The sequence below is a fragment of the Coffea eugenioides genome, chromosome 3 (assembly GCF_003713205.1).
Source record: "Coffea eugenioides isolate CCC68of chromosome 3, Ceug_1.0, whole genome shotgun sequence".
In the NCBI taxonomy this organism is placed as follows: Eukaryota; Viridiplantae; Streptophyta; class Magnoliopsida; order Gentianales; family Rubiaceae; genus Coffea; species Coffea eugenioides.
The window spans coordinates 20,345,231-20,363,200 of NC_040037.1; the positions used below are offsets into that span (position 1 = coordinate 20,345,231).

Sequence of the window (17,970 nt, forward strand, 5' to 3'; positions counted from 1 at the left end):
TTTCTCCTTTTCTCTTCTTGTCTTTTCTGCCCTTTTTTATACTCATCTCGACCTTAGATTTACAGTGCCCTCAGAAGACCAAACCTGTAAATCCTCCAATTTTCCCGGTCGATCAAAGCTCATGAATTAGGATTTTCAGGCATTTTCTTTGATGCCCTTGCTATCGAGAAAATAAAAATCTGCTACAAAATCACGGTATTTCTTTTTTTTTTTTTTGGTGTTTTACATGTTTTCCACTGTATTTCGTTTTTCTCTTTTTATTAATTAATGCCATTTTTCTCAATTGAAATTGTATTGGTTTTTTTTTTTCAAAAATTTTCTCCTAGCATAGGCCAATAAGATTGGTGACTTGTTGAGATGAAATTTTCAATATTGGTGCTGCATTTTTCTATATCGTTTGTTAGTCAAGGTTGGTAGATTGTATTGGGTGATTCAGTTCATAATGGAGACTTGATTTTTGTTTCAATTCTTGCTTGTATGCTAGCATTATAATATTTCCAGATATTATTGGGAAAAATCATTGACACTGATTATATACAATAGGGTGATACTGGGCACAGGAAGCTATAATCTGTAAATCCCTGCAATGGGTGAGAAATGGGGTTGGAGGAAATGGGGATTTATGGTATTCTTCGGAATAATGCTACTTCACATCACTGCCATTCTTCTGTTCACCAGAGGATTTCTCCTTACTCGAACCGAGCTTTCTCAGTATAGCCAATGCTCAGATGTTTCCGAATCTCCATGCTTGTCACCTGAGTACCAAAACCCTGAATTAAATGAGGAAGAAGATGACTCAGACGATGAACATTGTTGTCGTCATCATCATCGGAATCAGAATCAGACTGTTAACCCTGACATTCAGGCCCAAAGTTGTTGGACAAAACCTGCTGTTGATCGAATTGTCATCATTATTCTTGATGCCCTCAGGTTGTTTGATGTTTTGACTGTTAGACTATTTTAACGTGATTAATGCTAATAAGTAGTGTGATCACAAAAGGATTTGATTTATGAAGTTTCTTTCTTTACCTATGAATACGTTGAATTAGGAAATAAATGGGATGTCTCTTATGTCTTATCTACAGGTTCGATTTTGTTGCTCCTAGTTCCTTTTTTGAAGGTAAATGCCTTTTTTTTTTCTTTAAAAATTATATTTGAGATTGCAATTTTATATTGTAATTTTTTGTGTACTTTGGAAGGTATTTTATGCATTTAATTATTTATTGTGATTTGTTTTGGTTTTCTGAGATGGATTCAAACTTGGCACTGATAATGTTCAACAGTCATGTCATTGTCCAGACCTACTCAACCATTATGACTGGACGTTTATTATGTTGATTCTATCTCTTTCTGGTTGGTGATGCATAGGGAGGGATTGTGGAGAAGCGACTCTGACTGAATTGTTTAGGATATATGTTTTTGAGTTCAGTCTTTCCATTCATCTTTTTTTCTCTTCTTTATTTGGATTTTCTATTTAAGAAAGAAAACCCTGGATGGATAAGTTGCCGGTGCTGCACAAACTGGCCAGTAAGCCTGGATTAGCTGCTAAGATCTTTAAAGCAATTGCAGATCCACCTACCACCAGTTTACAACGTCTGAAGGTAGAGAACACTTTTCTTCAGTGGACTGTTTTACTGTGGACCTTGAGGGAGGTTTGGCTTGAAATCCAAATTGTTAACCTGTTTGACTGTTTAAGGTGGACTAAAGGTTTCAATTTTCAAAAACCAAAAACTTCTGATAGAAGCAATCCTTTACCAGCTTCTTACTCTGAAAAGACCACTTACAATGAAGATTTTGCTAGGTGTGAATTATTTATTGCCATCAGCAGATTCTTTGCAAATGTTACTTTGCATTATCCTTTCACTGGTTCTTACAATTTTGATTTTTGACAGCTAATGTTGTTAAAATCAGGTTTTTCAGATATTACTCATTAGGGTATCAATTAATCATTAATTAAAGATCTTTTCATGCAAATAAAATTCAAGGTTTTTTATATTAGTTAGGAAAATGTTTGTATGCTCTCACAGTTTGTATTTTTTAGGAAGATGTGTTCAATCAAAGAATATGCCTTTAGTCTCTTTGGATGACATTTATTTGTAGCCGTTTGACAAACCAATGGATTGGACACGCCATATTCTGGAAGGACTAACTCTTGTTATGAGTTTCTGTTTAGGCTGAATATGTAATATCTTCCAAATTTGGTTGCCAACAGAGGACAGCACATTCATTACATATTTTATATATATTTTTGATAAGTACTTCTATTTTATCTCAAGCAAAGAAAAAAAGCTTGTGCACCATTCAGGAGCTCCTTAGTGGTGAGCACTATGATAATTAAGCATTGAAAAGACTGATTAGATTCTACAGTGGAATGGCTTTAGGACTCGAATGATGCATTCTGCAAGCATCATTGATACAGTGGATTTAAGGGTTTCTCTTGAGTGAATTAAGCTAATTTTGTCCTATGGCATTTCATCAACTAGATAATTGTGCCTTTTATATCAGGGACTAACAACTGGTGGACTTCCAACTTTCATTGATGTGGGTAATAGCTTTGGTGCACCAGCAATTATTGAAGATAACTTGATATATCAGGTAGGGACTCATATCTGGTCTCAGGCTACTTTAGTAACTGTGCTACAAGGCTTGGTTGTTAGGTATACATTCTTTTTTTTTCCCCTCTTTTGTCTATCTATTTGTTTACCTTTTTAACCTTTATTTGATCTCATCTTTTTCTCATAAATAATTCACAGCTGGCTCAAAATGGAAAGCGAGTGGTGATGATGGGGGATGATACATGGGTGCAATTATTTCCTCATCATTTTCATACATCTTATCCCTTTCCCTCCTTCAATGTTAAAGATCTTCATACGGTACTTTTTTGTTAATGTTTTTGCACACACATTATGGTGAAGCTACATTCATTTTAATGATTAATGCACTCTAGAAAACACTTTTACTGGTCTAATGACATTTTTTTGAATTTGTCACCTGTTTTCCTCTAATTAAATTTTTACAATGCTTTACCAGGTAGACAATGGGTGCATTGAACACTTGGTCCCGTCCTTGTACAAGCAAGATTGGGATGTGCTTATTGCGCATTTTCTTGGTGTGGTATGCTTGTCCTGTTTAGTAGTATTTTATATGGATTTTTGAAATTGTTGCCCTGGGAAAGCACTTTGTGAAAGCAGGCAGTTTAAACAAGACAAAACTTTTTTTGTAGCCATCAAAATGTAGAGAACTTTCTAGGATGGACGTTGCTTCTTAGTGATAGTTTTCTGCATATCTGAGGCTGCAGTGGTGATAATGGGTCTTAAGTTGTTCTAAATTGGTTCTAATAAAAATTCATTTCTTGTGAATGCGGACTGAATGCTCATGTATCTTTCTGAATGCTTCCAACAGCCAACTCCCAACAAAAAGAAATTAAAGTGAAAAGTTATTGAGAGTTTTTTTACAATTAATAATTTTAGGGATCTCATTCTCTAGCCTTTTTTCTGAGCATGAAGGGTAATATGCTTTTTTATTTCTTTATTTTGTAAAGGTATGCTTTCATTTTACCATGTGTAAATTTTGTATTCTGCAGTATAAAGATGATAAAAAATGTAAACCAACACTGTCAAACTAGTCTATTAGCTTTGTTGATTGACATCAAGAATATTTGGAGTTATGTGAATTTTGAGACTACCTACATATGAAGGAGAAAGGTTATTTATGTTGAAAATTGGTCAGTTATCATGATCCCATGCTGGCATCTGCTTAATTTTGTTATTTTTGGCTCTGATTTTAGCCTTAACCTCATTCATTGTCTTTTCCCTTCCCAAACAGTATAAGACGGCGTGAATGGTTTGCCAACTGCAAACTGTCTGATATGAGATGCTTTCTGAAGTCCCTAAGCAAGAGCCCTGTGTTTTCTAAAGTTCCTATCTGATTAGTTTTCTGCGTGATAGCTTGAAGAGATTTATGTTACATTGATATGTTTTCTTGACATCACATGAATAAATATTTTTTGGCATTTGGTTTTTATATTTGTTGCGAGATGACATTTTAAATATTTTAATGCACACCAAATATACAGGATCATGCTGGGCATATACTTGGTGTTGATTCCTCGTTGATGACAGAAAAGCTGGAGCAATACAATGGGGTATTGGAGGCAAGTTTGAACTTTATCTTACTCTACTTTAGGGCCCTATCTCAATAAGCTTGGGTGAAAAAGTGACAGAAAAGTGCTTTTTCAAACATGCATGCAAGTCTAAATATTTGAATTCAATCTGTTGACTGCCCTATATTTCACTGCTAATTGTTGTTAGTTGGCTTTGTATAAAGCTTCTCCAGAATGGGGCTCTTTAAGAACACTTTTTCAGCAAATATGATTATCATTTATACACTGTCCAAGTTTCTAAATAGTTCAGTGGACATGTGCAAGTGGACTTGACCGTGTTCAAGTTGTGATTAAGCCAGATCACTCTGCTTATGGGGTCCATTTAATATGCATAACTCTGCTCATGGGATCCACCTACATAAGCACTATCTTGGAGTTGAGTTTTGTACTGAGTTTTGTACTGACTATATCTCTTCGTATTGGAACTGTAGAACGTCGTAGAAGTGTTGGAGAGCATGAGTGGTCCAGGAGGCTTACATGAAAATACTATGTTGCTTGTTATGGGAGACCATGGGCAGACCATCAATGGGGACCATGGTGGAGGAAGTGCTGAAGAGGTCTGCATATTTGTGGTTATTTATTGCCTACAAATGTTATGTTCGACTATTTTGCAAGCTAAAGAATGACATGATGCAGGTTGAAACTGCATTGTTTGCATTAAGCTTGAAGAATTCCTCTTCTTCTCTCCCCTGTGAATTTGAGAGTTCATCTTGCCAGCTAGAGAAGGTATTTCTTACTCCTTTTCTGTGAGCATCTCCATATCTGTCTAAAATGCCTGAGATGAACTTCGATATGCTTGACCTCTACCAAATGGTTGGAAGTTAGCTTCAAATCTAATTTATATCCTTTTCCCTGTTTTTATACAAGTAAAGGCAGGAATCTGAATAGGGAAATCTTGAGAACAAGTGATATACTTTCTTTGATTTTGGATGATCAGCTCATTGGACTCATGGTTGAGATCTGACTGAATTGCATCACCAATCTTCATGATATCTTTCTATATCAAATTGAATCTGGTGTTAATATCAGGAAAAGCCTTGAAGATACCTCATAATTGGCGAATATGTGTGCAACTTTTGCTTGGTTCAGTTATTCAAGCTGTTTATAATACTATAAGCTCAATATTATCAATACAAAGCAATATGTGATAGTGTGCTGCTATATTGTAACTTGAAGTGGGATGGAGAACATAAGAAGATGCAAAATGGACTATCTTGCTCTGCTGTGTTCAAGGATAGTTTAAACTATAGACCACAAGTGGACGTAGTGAGCTTAATCTATTTGAGGCAGAATATTAACAAAATTGAAAGTAGTCCGAGTCTCTAAGAAAAACAGTGGACTATAGCTCTGAACTTGCCTATGCATTGGTGAGAATCAGTAAAAGGTAGTGAATATGCCCATCATCTGCATAACTGGGTGATTGCTTCTACTGTCTCTTTTACCTGATATGACTTCTTGTGAGTTTCACTATATTCTGCATCAACTGTAAGATGAAGCCCTGAATTCCGTCTTGCTTATTTTTGATCCACTTCCAAAATGCATTTCCCAGGCCAAAGAAGGATGATCCCGAATAAGCATCGTTAACATCATTTTGTTGACTGAAAGGATTTAAGGACTCAAGAAGGAATTAATACATCACTGGAGATGAGAATCTCTGGCATTTGAAAAGGGAGGATTATGGGCAAACTGAAATAAAAGCATGATCTCTATTTGAGTTTAGGATGAATTTAAACCTGTGATAAATAACAGAATTATAACTTGATCAACTTGAATAGAGACTGGCTATTGTAAATTTTTCGTTGCGATGTTGTTGAAGTATTCCTTTTGTATGTTGTATCTAGTGCTCATGGATGATATCTTTTGCATGCAATGGTGTGCTTCATACGTCACAGAAGAGTTCATGTTCATAGAGTTTCTTAGTGCATTTCCTTTTTCCATTGTGTTCAAACTGTGGAGATTTTGGTCAGACTCTCATTTGACCTGGAACTTTTCAAAAATTTGTAAACAAACCTTGTATAGCAGTTCTTTTAGCCCCAAAATTTTTCCGGGTAGAAAAATCATTGCCATAATAATTTATCCATGCATCCGTTCATAATTTTGCCATTAAATGGTATAAAAAATCCTAACAAATCTGAATTAGGGGAAAAAGTTCGTTTTTCATTAGAAGGGGAAGGCTCTGTTGGCAGAAACTTTGCTTATTAACATAGAGCAAAGCACAAGTCTTATTTCTGGGGATTGGGTTACCACGTTGACTCAAATGATTTCCAGGTGCTTAATAACCTTTTATCAAAGGCTTCAGTTCCTCCAGATCTACCAATAGACTAGAAAATGATCCTTTGCAAGTTTTATCTGATTGTTCATATTTTTGTGAAACTTGAGTATATTTTTAGAAGCTTTGTGGTTGAAATCTTTTCTCACATTTTCAGGAAAAGAAGAGGATTTCCATTAGCTCTATTTATCAGGTTGGTGTATATCCTTTTTTTTTTTCCAGTTGAGTAATAGAGTGTTTTTTTAACCACCTTTTGATTCATTGAAATGAGTGGATGGTTATATATTTATTGCCTTATTTTTTTTTTATCTCTTTTGGTGTTAAGTCATGCTCTACGTTTGCAGCTTGACTTTGCAGCTACGGTGTCTGCTTTGCTTGGTCTTCCTTTTCCTTTTGGAAGGTGCAGTGTAAGAGATCTATCTAGACATCTTTTGATTGCGTCTTCTCTAGCAGCTTTGTTGGGGTAGGATGAGACAGTGATGGCATGGGAACAAAATTAGAACACCTAGCTTTTCTGAGGACATTTGGAAGTGGAATAGGAGATTGTTCTGGCTTTATACCAAATTGCCTGGGCTGGTGGTATAGGCCATCTTTTGTTACATTCAACTGCCTTTTCTTTTTCTTTTTTATTTTCCCTCTTCATTCTGCATTTTTGTGTATGTTGAGCGTACAAGGATTTCCCCATCTATCACACTGTTAATTAAACAACACCATCTAAATGGGAAGGAAGAGACTTTGTCTCATTGACAATAATAGCTGTCAATACAACAATGCTGCTGTTCCCAAAAAAGTAAAGTAGAATAAGAATTAGATCCTGAGGATGGAGTAGCTGGGAGGTGAAAGATGCAAGGTAAAACAGAATGAGTAAAAGACTGGTATGTTTGAGCTGCAGAAATAAGCAAACTGTCCTTATTCATGCAGGCTTATATGTCATAACTATTTTTTATGTGTTTATTGTTCAAATCCACAGTTCACCTCTTAAAGTAGTTGTATGACCAATGAATTGGGCTTTGGTTTCAGTATCGGCCGTGTTGATCCAGAACTTTATGGATTAGCAGCTGGTACAGGGGAACCAAGAATTCTTGGTCTGAATGATCGAAGTGACTCAGGATTTGAGGAGTGGATGAAAAGTTATGTGAATGTCCTCTGCATTAATTCTTGGCAGGTACTTGGTATTCTTTGTTTCCCCGTCTGTTCTTGACTGCTTTTTGAACATTGTCACCCTCTGTTCTTTGATGGTTTAGTTTTAGGTTGCAAAAGTACTGAAAGAAAGTAAATAAAAGTTCTAGAATCTCTTTGAGGATATTATGCTAGAGGACTTCCCATTCTCTCAGTTGTATTTTTGCTGTTGAAATTCGTGTTTAATTGGAGTAAATGCGAAGATGCTTGCATTAAACTACTAAGTTTGAGAAGATTACTTCTACAACCAACCTGTTGTTCAAAGTTTCTGGTCCTCTTTGGTTCCTTTTAACCTGTTAGTATAGGCCTATCAAGGTGTGCATTTGCTTTTATTGGGTCATGTACTATGCCACAAGGGAAAGACTGGTAACTGCAGAGAGATTTTTATAAGCATTTAATTTATGGAACTGATAGATGCACAGAATTGCTTGATCATATATGTTTTAACAGTGGCCTACATATCCTTTAAGAAAACTCTCAAGGAAGTTGCAATTTTGTGCTTTATTTATTCTTTAACACTATTATTTCCATCATAAAACTAAAGAGTTTGTATGTAGAATGAATTTTAGATGCTGCTTTGTGTGTTACGTTCATCTGCAACCTACTGATGCATAACTATTTTTTGCTATCATCTAGAATATAATGATTCATGTTGAAGATTTGTTTTTATTCTGGTTCCAAGATAATGATCATTGGGTAGGATCTGAATTTATATTTGTTTGCAGGGTAAAGTACTGTTACATTTGTTGATAAGTCACTTTCATCTGGATGGTATATATGAAATAAATCCCAGCTAAGTCAATCATAATGCAGTCAAGAGTTAAGGAAATGTTGTGGATGTTAGAATTGATGTACACGTTATTATTTTATGCATTGGATTGTACAGCAATTTTGATTGTGGTTATCTCAAAACTTTTCTATTACATTTTTCAAGTCTAGTGTTTAATTCTGAGAACGGATAACTTTAAAGCAGTAGAGTTTTCTTATTCTCTGCTAATCATTTTTCATCCAGACACATGGTTTGTATAATGTAGGTAAAGCGATACATGGATGTCTATTCAGCTTCATCAACAATTGGATTCTCTCAAAAAGATTTACTGCATGTATCAGAACTATATACTCGCGCCCAAGAGATGTGGTCACAGAATATTAAATCTTCATTGCTATGCAATACCAAAAGCTGTAATACATTATCATCTGCAATTATGAATCAAATCGATGCATATTCCGATTTCCTGGCAACTGTTGCAGGGTTGGCACGGTCCAAATGGACTGAGTTTAACATAAGGATAATGAGCATTGGGTTGTGCTTGATGGTGGCTTCTCTTTTTACTCATGTTTATGCCATTAAGAGGTTGGACAACCTATTTGGACTTTATTTTACTCATCATGGCAACTCTGGGATTTCATTCATGGCTGTGTTTGCTTATACTATAGTGCTGATACGGGCATCCAGTTTTCTTTCAAACAGTTACATATGTAAGTTCTGTATACAGATTACATCTAAGAGCAGGTGCATGTTCTTTTACTAATTGTTGCTGTAGCCTGACTGGTCCCTGTTTCATTTTGATACAGTGGAAGAAGGCAAAGTGGCTAGTTTTCTTTTAGCTACAACTGGAATTCTTCAACTGCAGTATGCAATAGTTAAAAAGAAGATGGTTTTAGAGGTAGATAGTTGTGATATTACTTGTAATTTGGTCCTTCTGGTAAAAAGTTTTATGGTCTTGTGTCGTTGAACATATTTATTGCTTTGTTTCTTGTACTAAACTGAATTTACAAATATGCAGGGGCTTGCATTTATTCTTCTAGTTCCTATGCTTAAATTGGGTATTGAACTGGGGCAAGCCAAACAAGCTGTGAATTCTTTATTCTTGAAGTTTCAACCTTCATGGACACTTGGAATCGTTAGAGACTCTCAAGTTTTGATGCATGTGGTTGAAATCGTGCCACTCTTAGGTCTGATTTTGCTGGCCTGTATGCTTTACAAGTGCATTTTGTGTGGCGCCTTGAAGGGGATCTTGAAGTATGTTGTTAGTGGAACTATATTTAACTATGTTCTAATAGCCCTGATTTGGGCTTCAGATTCTGATCTACTGTCTCTTCCCATGGTACTTGAGGCCTTTAAAGGAAATCTGATTCCTCGAATTGTTTATGCTTCTAGCCTTTTGCAACTCTTATCATTAGCCATTTTCCAAATTTTGTCTAGAGAAACAGGTTCAGGTCAGGAAGAAAGTACAGTTTATAAGGCATTGGCCATGTTATCTTCATGGAGTTCGACAGTGATTCTTCTATCTGGGAAACAGGGTCCTTTGGTTGCTTTATCTTCCGTTATTGCAGGTAGTTGCTCTACAAAGTGGAGATAAGCTTAATTTGATTAGCTTGCTGTTATGTTAGGATTTATGAACTTGTATGCTGTGTCCCTTGTGATGACGACGAATAGTAACTCATATAACTACTTTTCATGACAATTCTTTTTCTATTGAATTAACTTATGGTTTGTTCTAACCTCGTGCCTCATCTTTTTGTCTAAGTTGGAAAATTTCTGAACTTCTGATGCCAGGTTGGTGCATAATTAAATTGACGAGATTCAAACAGGACTCTGATAGTTGCTGTACTGAGGATTCATCCTTTTATTCTTTTCCTGTGGTACAGTGGAGCCTGCTTGCTACGTCTTTATTTTTCTGCACTGGCCACTGGTATGTTGCCTGCAGTCTGTATCGATATCATCTAGTTCTGATACTCTAGCGGTCAAGTAAAGAGTTCTAGAAAACAGTTTTTCAGCTTTGTGGTGCTATTTCTGGTTGCTTATTTTAGACCGGTTTCTTTAGTTTCTGGACACTGCAATGCTCCAAGGTTAAGATTTGCCATAAATTACGTTTGATTGGGAATAGTAACTCACAAGCTGCTTAAATAAATGTTGCCACTTGCCAGCAGCTTAAGTTAAGCCGAAAATACTTCTAACTGAAAGGACTAAAATGATGAGCAGGTTCTAAGTTTCTCTTCTTGTGGTCATGCTGTTTGATTTCTTCTGCAGGTGTGCCTTTGATGGCCTACGGTATGCTGCTGCATTCATTGGGTAAAAAGATTTTTCAGCTTCTGGGAACATCTAAGAACTTGTCGATCGTTTGTTTGTTTTCCTCCTTTTATCTCTTTATCAAATCTTTATTGTTCCTTGGCATTTTCTTCATTGTGTTTTGGGGCCTGCAAATTGGTCAAATGGATGTAGCATCACTACTGGATTAGTGGTAGTGCACATGAACATAACAATTTAATTGTTTGACAGGTTTGATGAATTCAACCTCATCCGTCAAGCTGTCCTCCTCGCTCTTGATACTTTTGGCTTTTCCCACATTTTACCAATACTCGGACTTCCATTACTTGTTGCATTATTACACTCAAGGAGAAAAGCCAAGCAAGGAAACAATTTGTTTCCCATACAGTTATGTCAAGTAAGTTTACATCATTTGACTTCTAAATTAAGTGAGGGATCTTAATTCTTAGATGTAGCATGCGGAATTCTCAAAATGTTTTCTCACTCTATTTTGTTTCAGGTGTATTTGATGTACGGGCTCATTATGGCTGTATCTGTAACATTTACAATTCTTTGCGTTACAATACAAAGACGGCATCTAATGGTATATTGACATAACAATTCTTATAATGGACTTGACTTTTTACATTCACAAAAAACCATCTTAGAAGACGCTTGTGTGTGTGTGTGTGGGTCTCTATTTATGTGTGTCATATGTTTGTTATCCAATACAATTCAATACAATTCATGTTCTAAATCTCAAAGCAGGTATGGGGTCTATTTGCGCCTAAATTCGTTTTTGATGTGGTGGGTCTTATTCTCTCCGACTTCTTCATCTGCTTGGCATCCCTGTACTATCTTGTATAGGTATGTGTTTTGCACAAAGATGCCAAATTCTACTTTCACCTCCAGCTGTTGGGCTCATTTTCATGTCCCCCTTTTACAGTGAAGTTGGGCATCTCCTTTGTTTGATCAATTATGGAGTTGGAAGGATATCTCATCGATCATTCGAAGAGTCAGAGAGGGAAGATGGGGAAAAGGTGTCCAGGCTTTTGGAATGGCTTCTGTGTTACCTGAGCAGTCAGATGTAAGAAACGGAACAACTTTCTTGTCTCTGTGGAATGACTCCAAACCTACAAGAGTAAGCAGCATTAGGCCCTTTTTGAAGAAAGATGGTTCATGGTACTTTTCCACTTTTGGGCTTAGGCATTTTTAATGATTGATTGAGTTTATGAATATCCATTCGCAAAGTCAGACGGGGTTTTGGCTGTTCTATTGGTCTGCACTGAATATTCAGTTTCTTCAGCTCCAACATTTATGATTGGGGTATGGATAATGGTAAAGCAGTGATGTGAACCATCAATGTTGTGTTTTTGGTTGATATTATACATTTTGTATAGTTGTACTGCTCGGCTAACTATTCTTCAGAGTCTGGTTAACATTTTGTTCTGATTTTTTTTTTTTTTTTTTTATTAAAAGATGTTGAGATGATATTGCGAAATTTAGAAATGTATTTCACTGCTTACATGTACTCGCTCAAGATCAAGGATTGGTCACTAAAATTATTGTTGGTTTGTACATATTATTTGTGGTCAACTGGTCAATTTTACACTTCAGAATTATAGTGTCTATGATATTATAGACTTGTGAAAATAAGCACAAAAAGGGCAAGAGCCAAGCATGTCTTGCCTTTGAACATAAAGACTTATCAAATACAAACATAATAATGTTGTACGGAATCAAATCTATTAAGTCCTTCGATGAAAGAAGGCAAAGAACCAATGTCTACAAATTGCTTCGAAGACTTGAAGTCAATTGCAAAGTTTGTCAGGGCCTCAAAAGGCAAAGAACCAATATCTGCAAATTGCTTGGAAGACTTGAAGCCAATTGCAAAGTTTGTCAGAGTATCAGCCACTAACTTTGTATCAAAAAGGGGGGAAAAAGGAAATAAAGGAATTCAGCCATGTTAGATTGTTGATGAGCATGGTTGGAAGGAAATTGACTTGAGTTTTGATCTGCATCTTTAGGTGATAAAATCTTTGAAGGAGGTTATTTGGACCCATTAATGGTGTAGAATTGAATTTTGCTTTCCCTTTCCACCATCAAGGGGGAAAAATAAATGAGAGACACAATTGAATTGTTGATAGATAAAGTTACCATTTCAAATTAAATTCGTACTAAGAAGTCACAGATTTTACTATCTTAGTGGATATTTTTTGGGTAGGAATTAGAAATTATGCCAAGGTGGAGATTTGTTGAATTTCAAAGCTAACAATTGTTGACTTTGAAATTGCTGGCCTAACATTCTAATATCCCATATCGATTGAATTGGTTTTTATGGAATGGTTTGAAAGCTATTTATAGCTCTCAAACAAACCAATTCAAACGCACCAATAGCTCTCAAACAAACCAATTCAAACACACCAAGCAAGAGCATCATAACTTGCTTCCTTCTTTCTCTTTGTTATTTTAGCGGATCCCTAACATATGCGCTACATATACGTGTGAAGAATCACTTTTAGCATATCTCAAACTTCTATGACAATTGAATTTGTAAATTATTGACTTTAAACTGTTCTAAAAACCTTTAGTGTATTGTGGCCTAATAACTTAATCATGATGAACTATTACAGTGCCAAGAATAGATTTAGTCTAGGAATGAGTCAAAGATTGAAATGTGCAAACAGAAAGTCCAAAGGGACTAGGTGGCAAAGAAACACCACCTTTTCTCCATGGTGAACAAGTTGGAGTTTGGTGCCATGGTTAGATCAATGGCACCAAATGATTGACGCTGTAGATTGAGCCAATTGAAATCAATTCAATCTAAATCATTTATTTCAAATTTTCAAATGCATGCTTCAGGTTGAGTAACCCTCATTTGGCTCGGACATTTAATTATATCTGCAATAACACCTATATCCACAAAACTCCAGATCCATGATTGACATGCAATGTAGATGATTGGCAAAAGAGTTCATTTCATCTATACAGGCTCTAAGGACAAGTAAAGACAAGATAACACTAGGAGCCAATTAAAAACACATGAGAAATTTAATGGCCTAGTTTTCAGTATATTAGAACTTGTTAAGAATAAATCACACATTAAAAAGTTCACACAATAAAAGTTTTGTGTAGAGAGAAGTTAAGAAGTCTGGTGGTAGTAGGCTACATGTCTAGCAACACCGTAAAACTGAAGCACAATTTACGGGTATAAGTAATGCACCTCCAATTTCATTCCAGAGAGGTAGGGAGGGAATGGATTATATGAGTATCACAATCCATAACTTAATACGAACGCATCCTAACCACAGATTTCTAGTGCACGTTTTGATGGGGAAGGACAATTGGTTTGCCTGGTTAAATGTAGAGATGAGTAAACTTATCTTCTTCTCTTCTCTCTATACTCTCTTCAAACCGGTCTGTCAATATTTTCTTCTCACTCGTCTTTCTCACAAATAACACCCATCATTTCTAATTTTTCAATTTTTTAATCTTTCTCTTAGTAATTTAACAAGTCTCCAATCCAATCATGCAATTCTTATTCTCCTTCTTTGGAGGTAACGTGTATAAGAGAAGATACAATGCTGTAAATTCAATTCTTATTCAACCGGATTTTAAGATAGTGGGATAGGGATGGAGGATCGAGTTAGTGGCGGGGTTATTGGGGAAGAAGGTTTTGTGGGAGAAAGGTTGTGAAGCAGCAAATGTGGTGATGGGAGTTTGACAGGGGTTCTTTTGATAAATTTGGACTAATTGAAGGATTCTTCAAAATTTAACACCTACTAGTAGCAATGCCAATAGCTCGGTTGTCACAGACGTTTGTAAGTTTGACGTCTATGAGTTCCAAATTTGTAGACATCGGTGATGCTACAATTGTCCGGGAGGGAATTTAGCATAATTATTAGGGAAAACCGTTCAAAACATTACTCATATTTTGTAAAATGATTTTTTTCGTTCATCACTTTTAAAAGTGTAATTTTACGTCCCTTACAAATTCACTTTAGTTAAATTTGGTCCCTACTTAGGTTTCCGACTAGTTTTTGGCAGGAATTTACCACGTGCTTTGCACATGATCATTTTTAAGCGCAAAATTATTAAATCAAATTTTACATAATTTGATTCATAGTCCTTTACATTTCCCAAAATAAATTTTTTTCGTCCCTCATATTTCAGAAAATAAATGCTTTCATCCTTCACATTTTTCAAAATTAATTTTTTCATCCCTTATTGATCATGTGTGCGAATAGATTTTTTAAAATTCATGTATATATTTATTTGATTTCACTTGAGCACTACGAATAGCATGTAATATATTTCTATTTCATTTCGCAATCAAATAAAGATATATTACATGCTATTCACACTGTTCAAGTGAAATCAAATAGATATATCTATTGGTTTTAAAAAAATTGTTAGTTTTTGATTTATATTCATTTTCTTTTACTCGAAATTGAAAATAAAGAAGACATTTAATCCTAAATATTATTGAATGTTTATATTGAATTAAATTTGGAGAGAAAAAATAAACAAAGGAAAAGTATGTTAAAAAGAAGTAAGTGATTGACATTTTCAAATTTTAAAACAATCACAAGACAAGTAATTCAACTGTTAGTTTTAAAAGTGGCGAGTAGAAACTTCAGATTTAAACTGTAATTTGTTAGCACGATTATAGAATTTGAGTTAAGACCCATTAATTAGATAGCCTTATTATAAAGTTCAATAAATAAATTATTACCAAAAAGAGAATGGTTACAAATATTGAATATGTTCACATGGTGAAATCATATAGATATATACAGGGGTTTAAAACAAAATTGTTAGTTTTAAACCCTTGTATTCTATTGAATAGCATGTGTACAACTACAATTAACATGTTTAGGTGAAATCAAATAGAAATATATTACATACTATTCGTACTGTTCAGTTGAAATCAAATAGATATATGCATGAGTTTAAAGGAAAAAAAAACTATTCGTACACATGACTAATGAGGGATGAAAAAATTCATTTTGAAAAATGTGAGGGATGAAAAAATTCATTTTGTGAAATGTGAGGGACGAAACAATTCATTTTGTAAAATGTTAGAGACGAAAAAATTCATTTTGTAAAATATGAAGGACTATGAATTCGATTATGTAAAATTTGATTTGACAAATTTTTCCTTAAAAAATGATCACGTGCAAGGTACATAGTATATTTTAGCCAAAAACTAGTCGGAAAGCTAGATAGGGACCAAATTTGATCAATATGAATTTGTAAGAGATATAAAATTCCACTTTTAAAAGTGAGGGACGAAAAAAGTTATTTTGTAAAATGTGAGGGATGTTTCGAATGATTTTTCCTAATTATTATAAAATCACTTCAATTTCTATATATTTATTTTTGACAAATCTCATGAATGTGGCAGTGGTAGGGCTGTAGTCCGCAAGTAAATAAAGGGAGGGGACATCTAGTAACTTCTAATATATATATATATATATATGTATGTATATATATATATAAATATAAAATTAAAATTAGGGCTACTAATTCGTCGCATTCATGATTCATCTCCTAATCAAAGGCAAGCCTATACTATCCACAGATCTGGTTCTCATAGACAAGCCTATACTTTGGTTTCTAGTTATTTTTTTGGCTGTAATGATTGTTTTCACTCTCAATTATAAGAAATTAAATAAGAGTTCAAGAACTACTTTAGGTTTTGTTTCGTTTGGACGAAGTTTTTTTTTGCTGAGTAATTCTACTATTTTGGGAATTTAGATTTATAGTTTCCAATGTTATGTACAAGTATCTATCGCACTATATGCTTTAATTTGTTTTAAGTGAATTTTTAAGAAAAAATTAACATGCATGGTCAAATTTGATTGACTATAATATTTTAAACTCAATTATTAAAACATTATCTTAATATGTAAGTTATAGACAAAAATCTCAAAATTAATAGTATAATTATCTAGCACCTTACAAATAGAAGTCATCCCACTAGACCTGAAGTTGGGTTTTTATATTGTGACCATAAAATTGGGGTCGTAAAGGTGGGAATGGGATTTTACCACTATGTCTAAGTTAACATAAAAACCAAAACTTTATCCAAAAACTTGCTTAGCAGGGTAAAAAAGCTTCTAGACACGTACAAAGTTAATTCCACGCTGTATATGTTTGATAATGTAAGCATAAAAGAGTAGAGCGGGAGGAAGCCGTCCACCCAAGAGGATATTATCCTGAGATGCAAGTGCCTCTGCCGATGGAGTCTATATTCATATCGAGTCCCCTCCCCCATCCCCCTAGATTAGGTTATATTAGATTATAAGAATCTTATCGTTGCGATAAAAAAAAAAAAAATGACTCTGCAATATATATGTATGATAACATGATACTTAGTGACAATTAATTGTCCAACACAGTATAATAAATGTATGCTAACAGAATAGTTAGATGCAAAAACTAAAATAACAAGTATAGGCACTAAGACTATAACGTGCAAAAGTATAATTTCTTTATGCATTCACTAATTATGTTAGTATGTTTGATGTAATTTCTACATCTATTAAGTAGACATCTGGGACAATAGTTATGTGCTTTTGCAAAGGATGCCAATCTCTTGAAACCATGTACGAGAGCCTTTCCCATAAAACAGTGTGATTTACCCAAATGTAACTAGAAGTATGGCACATTTGTGTGGATAAAATATGTTTATCTTGTCTATTGGTATTAAAAAATTCAGTTACATTTTGTTTTGCTTAAAATGCCTTTCTTCCATATAGATTTTAAACTACCAACTTCTCCCCCCCCCCCCACTTTTTTCTGAATGACCTTAATATTATAACTCTTTGCCACACGTATTGTGACAAAAACACTAAAGGAATGCTACATATTTGCGACCAAATCTAGTTGGACACTGTGGGAGTATTTTAATTAAATAATTAAATCTTCAATAAATGCAAAACTTAAAACATAAGTTACATAGAGAATATAATTTTAAAAATTCATTGAGAGTTGTTAGTATTTGACTAATTTAGATCAATTTACCTTTACTGTTAGTAATTAAAGTTTTCAGTTACAAAAGAAATTATGACCTATTAGTATTTGACTAATTTTGATTAATTCACCTTTATTGTCAGCAATTAAAAGTTTTTAGATGCAAAAAGAATTGTAATCTATGATTTCAAGTTAAATATAATTTGAATTTTTTTATAATTCCTATATTTATCTACCATATTATTATTAGTGTAACTTACGATTTTGGCTAATTTTTCAGCACTTATATGCATGCATGTGGCTGAATTCAGATAAAAAATCACTAATACTAGCAGACCCCAGTACAACTAC

General features: G+C 34.5%; 1 protein-coding gene across 3 annotated transcripts; it reads left to right on the top strand.

Annotated features, from left to right (window-relative positions):
- Positions 1 to 12,088, top strand: LOC113764621 (GPI ethanolamine phosphate transferase 3-like). 3 transcript variants are annotated; one of them, XM_027308573.1, is made up of 22 exons: positions 1 to 195; positions 544 to 930; positions 1,086 to 1,120; positions 1,480 to 1,601; positions 2,506 to 2,595; positions 2,754 to 2,873; positions 3,031 to 3,114; positions 4,076 to 4,153; positions 4,594 to 4,719; positions 4,799 to 4,888; positions 6,589 to 6,624; positions 6,776 to 6,831; positions 7,452 to 7,596; positions 8,645 to 9,089; positions 9,186 to 9,277; positions 9,398 to 9,947; positions 10,171 to 10,306; positions 10,645 to 10,686; positions 10,894 to 11,059; positions 11,162 to 11,245; positions 11,410 to 11,508; positions 11,588 to 12,088. In XM_027308573.1, exons 2-21 carry the CDS (start codon positions 587 to 589, stop codon positions 11,506 to 11,508), a joined length of 2,940 nt encoding a protein of 979 aa, XP_027164374.1. In that variant the 5' UTR covers positions 1 to 195; positions 544 to 586; the 3' UTR covers positions 11,588 to 12,088. The 3 variants fall into 3 exon arrangements, with proteins under 3 accessions (XP_027164374.1, XP_027164375.1, XP_027164376.1); XM_027308574.1 differs by having other exon boundaries at positions 3,031 to 3,111; XM_027308575.1 differs by lacking the exons at positions 1 to 195; positions 1,480 to 1,601 and having other exon boundaries at positions 692 to 930.
- Positions 12,089 to 17,970: the final 5,882 nt, after the last annotated feature.

Coding starts and splice junctions, on each gene's coding strand:
- LOC113764621 (XM_027308573.1), top strand. CDS start 587: ATGGGTGAGAAATGGGGTTGGAGGAAATGGGGATTTATGGTATTCTTC. Junction 9,090..9,185: donor TCTTTCAAACAGTTACATAT/GTAAGTTCTGTA, acceptor ATTTTGATACAG/TGGAAGAAGGCAAAGTGGCT. Junction 11,060..11,161: donor TTCCCATACAGTTATGTCAA/GTAAGTTTACAT, acceptor ATTTTGTTTCAG/GTGTATTTGATGTACGGGCT.